Genomic DNA, 6,445 nt, shown 5'->3' with positions numbered 1-6,445 from the left:
GCCGGGCGGCGCCGCTTTCAAACAGCTGGCGCCGCCACTTTTCGCGAGCGAGCCGCCGGCCCTGGCGCCTCAACCCTTCAACCGCATCCTCCGGCAGGTCGGCCCCGTTCCGGCGGAGGCTCTGCAGACACCGATATACTTCGGCGTCAGCCTCCGCCTGGAAATCAAAGGGCACGACCCCCGCCAGGACGGCCGCCGCCTCGTGGGAGATGGTGCGGTACCCCCTCGCGATCCTGATGGCCATGCAGCGCTATATGCGCCGCAGTAGCTGCCGGCACCGGCGGCCGGCCATCAGGTCGCGGGCCCACACGGGTGACCCGTATAGTGCCATCGCCCGCACCACCCCCATGTAGAGGCAGCGTACCCTCTCCTCCGGCCCCCCGAGGTTGGGCATCAGACGACCCAACAGGGTCGCCATGCCCTCAATCCGGGGGACCAGGCGGTTGAAGTGTCCTTCGAAGCGCCAGTGGCTGTCCAGGTCGAGGCCGAGGGACTTCATTCGGCCCTCGACCCGGACACAGGCATCTCCCACACGGACCCAGGCCTGGGGGACCCGCCTCGTCAGAGGTAGTCCATGAAACGTGACCACCTCCGTCTTTGGCGGCGAGATCTGTAACCTCAGGTCCCGGATCCGGGTGACGATGAGCGCCACCGCCACCACCGCAATGCGGATGGTCCTCGTCCACTCTCTCTCGACCGCGATGATCAGCGTGTCGTCCGCATAGCAGACGACACGCACACCGGGTGGGAGGAGCCCGCGCAACACCGAGTCGTACCCCACGTTCCACAGTAGGGGTCCAAGAACGGACCCCTGGGGCACGCCCCGGTTGACCCTCCGCCGCACGATTGTGCCACCCCGGCCGGGGTACTCGATCACCCTGTCTGACAGGTAGTCCCGCAACACGATCCGGAGATACGGAGGCACCCCGTGTTGTCGGAGTGCCTCCCGGGTCGTGTCCCAGCGGATGGTGTTAAAGGCGTTGGCGATATCTAAACTGATCGCCAACGCCGCACCTCCGCGGGAAACTGCTCGGCCCGCGAGGGAGCGCACGTGCTCTACCGCGTCTAGCGTAGACCGTCCCCCGCGGAAACCGTATTGGCAGTCTGCCAAACCGGGACCACCGTCGGACATGCCCCTCGACAGGCGGGCAGCGAGCACGCGCTCGAAGAGCTTGCCCGCCTCGTCGAGGAGGCATATCGGCCGGTAGGCGGAAGGAGAGTCCGCGGGCTTTCCCTTCTTCGGGACGAGGACCATCCGGCCCCGCTTCCAGGGCAGCCGGACCCGCCCCGACATCATGCAGCCGTCAAACAGCCGCATGAGTCGGGGCCCGAGGACGCGTGTGGCCAAACCCAGCGCCCGCCCGGGGATGCCGTCAGGCCCCGGAGCCTTATTGGCCCCGAGGCACTTGACGGCCGCCGCGAGCTCCTCCCGCGTGACCCCCAGCTCGGCGGACCAGTTGGTCGGGTCCGCCGGCTCGAGCGGCCGCGAGCCCTCATCCGGATCGTCCGGAAAGAGGGTCTCAACGACACGCTCGAGAGCATGGGGGTCGAGAGACTCCGTGACCGGGGGCCCCGCCGGCCGCATGCGTCCCAGGACGATGCGATACGGGCGCCCCCACAGGTCACGGTCCAACGTCTCGAGGAGCTCACCCCAGGCACGGGATTTGGCCTCCCTGATGGCGCTCTGGAGGTCCACCGTCGCTCGCCGGTAGACCCCGTAGAGCTCGTGCTCCCTCGCCAAGTCGCGGTTCCGTCGCCGGCGGGCCCTGGTGAAGCGGCGCCGCGCCGCGTGCCACACGTCACGCAGCGATCTCGTCGCTCCACCAATACGAGGCCCGCCTAGGGGGCTTCCTGACCCGGAGCATGGCTGCGTCACACGCAGCCGCCATTGCCTCCCGGAACCATTCAGCCTCCCTGTCGACGTCCGCGACCGGTCCGGCCGGAGCCTCCGGTCAGGACACGGCGTGGGCCGCTGCCATCAGCGCGTCCTCCTTCAGGCGCTTGAGCGCCCATCTACGCGGCGGTCGGCCAGCGCCCGGGCGGAGAGCGGGGCGGTGTCGAGGGGCGGCGGAAACATCGAATACAATGTAGAGGTGGTCACTAAGTGTCACCACCTTCTCCGCCACCCTCCACCCCGACACGAGACGCGCGGCGGCGGGCGTAGCCCATGAGAGATCAACGATTGACTTTCCCTGCCACCGCACGCACGTGCTCGCAGACCCTCGGTTGAGCAGCCGAAGGTCCACGCTCGCCGCCCATTCCTCCACGACATCGCCCCTCGCGTCGGTCCTGGGGCTGCCCCAGAGGGTAGACTTCGCATTGAAGTCCCCCAGGACCAATGTTGGACGAGTCGGATCACGGGACACAAGGTCCCGGATCCCGTCCAACAGCATCTCAAATGCCGCGAGGGGCATGCTCGGAGGGGCGTACACCCCGACCACCGCGAGGCGCCCATACAGGGCCGCGACGAAGCCGCACCCGCGCGTCAAAACGCTCAGGGGCGCGGCCCCGTCGCCGACCACCGCCACGGAGCCCAGCGCGTCTCCCGCGCAATCGGGGCGGTCAGGGACGCGGTACGGCTCGGCGGCGACGGCCAGGCCAACCCCCCACTCGGCCAGGCTATGGACAAACAAGTCCTGCGCCCGTGCCGCGTGGTTGAGGTTGGCCTGGAGGATCCGGACCATAGGGGAGAAGGTTAGTCCGTAACCATGGCCTCCCCCCGGCCGAATTCTCCCTCCTCCGCCGCCGACGCCAACGGCGTCGGAGACGGGTCGCCAGCCGAACTAGTCGGCCGGCTCACCCCCCGCTGCGTCGACGTCGTCGCCGCCAATCACCCGGAGCTCCCTGGGCTCCCGCTCCAGCTCGGCCTCCCTCTCCAAGCCGACCATCCGCTTCGCTTGCTCAGCGGCCGCGTGCTTGATATGCAACGCGGCCTCCCGCAGCGAGCCGACGAACGTCCCCTTGAGATTGTGGCTCGTCCCAGCCACCTTCTGGATGACGGCCACCCTCTCCAAGATGACCGCCCCGAGGTCCGCTGTAGGGGCGTGCCTCATCTCCGCGGCCACCTCGTCCTCCGCCGGCAACGGCTTACAGGACCGATGCACCGGGCGCGGGTGCACCGACGGGTCCTCCACCGCCGCCTCCTCCTGTAGCTGACGCTCCTGGAGCGTGAGCTCCAGGAGCCTCTTCTTGGCCTCGGCCAAACCTACATATCCCCCCGCTGTCGAGGGACGCCCTCGCTTTCGCCCCGCCACAGCGCCGGGACCGACGACGTCGGAGCGGACCGACGCCGCAGAGACAGTCGACGACGAATCAGATTCGTCGTCGCTGAGCGTCACGCAGGCATCGACGCTCGCCGTGCTGGGCCAACGGCTCAGGCCGCTCGGGTGGCGCCGCAGCCGAACAATCGGCAGCAGCTCACGCGGCACACCCGTCGACCCAGACGGCCCCGGAGCCGCATCAGGGACGCCGCTCCACACACCAGACGCGGGGGCAGGCGATGTGCCCACCCCTGACGCCTCTTCACCAGTCGTGATGCTGAATACTGCAGCCTGGCGGTCTACCGCAGCATTCTCCCGGTCGATGGATGACGACGCGGGGGGGCCCGGTCGGCCACCACCCTCCGCGCCGGTACTGAGGGATCCGAAGCCCCCTGTACCGTAAACGTTTGTACCTTTCATTTCCATTATCATATTCGTTATTGGCCCTTGCGGGCGGGCGAACCCACTCCCAACTTGCCCTATCGTCGCCGTTTTCCAGTCAGATGCCAGCTCACCGCGTTCGCCCTCCGCGCCCAGCAAATTTGTATTCGCAGAAGCGATATCCAACTACTGAGGCGGAGGCCCAGGGACCCCACGTGGAGGTGCGGTGAGTGGACTTTGAGCCGGTCGGGCCCCCAACTTCGCCAAAATTCCCCGCACCGGACGAGCAAGCTCGCCCGGGTGTTGGTGGAACATCAGCTCCATCGGAGTTCTCGCCCAGGCGACGTGCCCGGACGAGACCCTTCCAGCCCTCGTGTCCCCAGAGAATGGTAATACCTGGACTATACAAGGTGCATAGTGATCTAATAAAAACCCAAAATTTCCGCTAGATCCTGACTCGTCGGTCCCCAACCCGTTACAATTTGGAACTGTCTTTTCGGAAATTTCGGTTTTATTACACGTCATCTACCTTTCAAGATTGAAAGAAACTAATTTGCCATTCTAGAGTTATTATATTCGTGCAAATACATATTCGTCGTAAACGAATGTTTAACTTGCAACATTCGCGAAAGAAGTTTATATATTTTCTAACCTTTGACAACTATATGTTACCCTTTATTAATACGTAAATTACATATTACTGAGCAAGAGATCAGTCGGGGTCTCGCTCCACGAAAGCTCTTTCACCGACAGTACCTTATAACTGCTTCAAAGATATAGCCCTAGCCATAAACATGGCCGACCTTTAAACCATTAGTACTCGATCATCGGGGCCCCATTGTGTCTCACCGCACTCAGGGTCTGGTCACAGATTAGGTCTGGGTTAGGTTATTAAGTATATTTTCGTTATAGTAGACGAATTCTCGAAATTGGTATGGCTCTATCCCACGATGACAACGAATGCAACAGAGACACTCGATAAATTAATTATACAATAAAAAGTATTTTGCAATCCGGCGCGAATAATTTCCGATAGTGGATCGGTTTTACGTCATTTCAGTTTAAGGATTATTTTAATAACGAAAACATCGAACATACTCTTATTACTACCGACGTACCTCGCAATAACGGACAAGTGGAAAGAATCCATCGTATATAATTATCCCGCTGTTAACAAAATTATCGTTAGTTAGTCCCGAATGATAGATGGTATCGGCACATAGATCGAGTACAATAGTGCGTAAACAGTACCTATCAACGTAGTGTTGGTATGTCATCATTCGAGTTATTGTTTGGCGTCAAAATGAAGCAAACGGAAGATGTATAAATTATTGATCTTATTCAGAAAGAAGCGGCGGAAATATTCGACAACGATCGTAACACCAATATTAAAATTATTATCAACAACACAACTCAATGGGAAAAACTGTAATTTTTATTTTGTTATATTTTATATTATTATATTTATTAATTGAAAAGCCTTGGTAAGGTTCATTATGATGAGCTAATAAAGTTGTTCAGCATTCTCCGGTTTACGGTACTCATTTAATGAAAGTATTTGTACGGAGGATGTAAGCTTTCATTTGCTTTAATAATTAATATTTATTTCTCATATTATACCTTTTTTACACATGTATTATTTATAACTGAATGTGTTAATATGTGGTAGAGGTAGTTGCAGGCGTTGGTGCAGTAGGTGGTGAAGAAGTAAGTACAACTTCGCAATTTATATTTTCCAGATAGTCGCATACTTTCAATTTTGGGTTGAATCCAAGTCCGACAGGACACTCCAACAAAATGGGTACGCCCTCGTTACACAAGTAAAAAGTTTTACAGTTATCCGGATTTGGTAGTAGAGTAACTTTTTCTTCATTTTTGGGTGGACATGCTACGCTTGGAGAAGCAGCAGCAAAGACCGTAATAACAGCAATGATGATAACCAGCAACATACATATGGCTGGAAATGTAAAAGTAAATCTGTTTAATATTGTACAAACAAGCACAATTTCGAAATCATACACATGTTACCAAAAACATGGGTAGGGTTACACTTCATCGACATATGTGTGCATAATAGAATGTAATCTGCTACGTATGTTTAACTCTTTCACAGTTTAACCCGAGAAAAACCTAGGCGGATCGTTGAATTCGCTATTATTTAATCTCGCTGTGATTCGAACAGGGGCTGTCTATAGAGTCATTTCACGCGAAGTGGGACACTTTTCACAATCACATTACGGATTTTATTAAAACTGAGTTATTATGTTATAGTGTTTAGTGATGTCTAAACGTATTTTGAAGATTTGTTGAAAATTTAAAATATTGATGATTTTACTGCTGTTTGAAATATAATGTCAACCTTTTTTTAATAAATTGTAACTATTGAACTGATAAAAATCGGCTTTGTGACTGCTTACAGTGGTGACACAAGGGTGTTTAATGAAAATTATTTATAAATCAGTTTTAAAATCAATTTTAAAAATGTTCAAAAATCCTTCGAGATACGTTTCTATATCACTAAAGACTACAACATAACTAAGTTTCAACAAAATCTGAAATGCTACTCCAAAGAATGTTCGACTTTGCATGGAATGACGGTAAAATAATGTGATTTTACATAAAAGTCCGCAGACATACATTAAGTTATCAGTAGAGAGTCGCAGTTCAGTTATAAAAAAAAGTGTGTCAAGTATTAACATATAGAATGTATTGAGAAATTTACCTCGTGTAAATAAATTCAATGGTCCAAACATTGTAAAAGGCTTGGTTCGTGCTTCGCTGGTTTGCTCGTACTTCGCTTTGTG

At 55.5% G+C, this 6,445-nt stretch overlaps 1 protein-coding gene across 1 annotated transcript; it reads right to left on the bottom strand.

Annotated features, from left to right (window-relative positions):
* Positions 1–5,229: 5,229 nt before the first annotated feature.
* On the bottom strand, positions 5,230–6,445 carry LOC107191195 (peritrophin-1-like). The gene is made up of 2 exons (XM_015580173.1): positions 6,364–6,445; positions 5,230–5,598 (listed from the first exon to the last, which is right to left on the bottom strand). Exons 1-2 carry the CDS (start codon positions 6,392–6,394, stop codon positions 5,297–5,299), a joined length of 333 nt encoding a protein of 110 aa, XP_015435659.1. The 5' UTR covers positions 6,395–6,445; the 3' UTR covers positions 5,230–5,296.

The sequence above is a fragment of the Dufourea novaeangliae genome, unplaced genomic scaffold, assembly GCF_001272555.1.
Source record: "Dufourea novaeangliae isolate 0120121106 unplaced genomic scaffold, ASM127255v1 scaffold245, whole genome shotgun sequence".
NCBI classification, from domain to species: domain Eukaryota; kingdom Metazoa; phylum Arthropoda; class Insecta; order Hymenoptera; family Halictidae; genus Dufourea; species Dufourea novaeangliae.
Note: the sequence above shows the minus strand (reverse complement) of the source record. Positions and strands in the feature narration are given on the sequence as shown.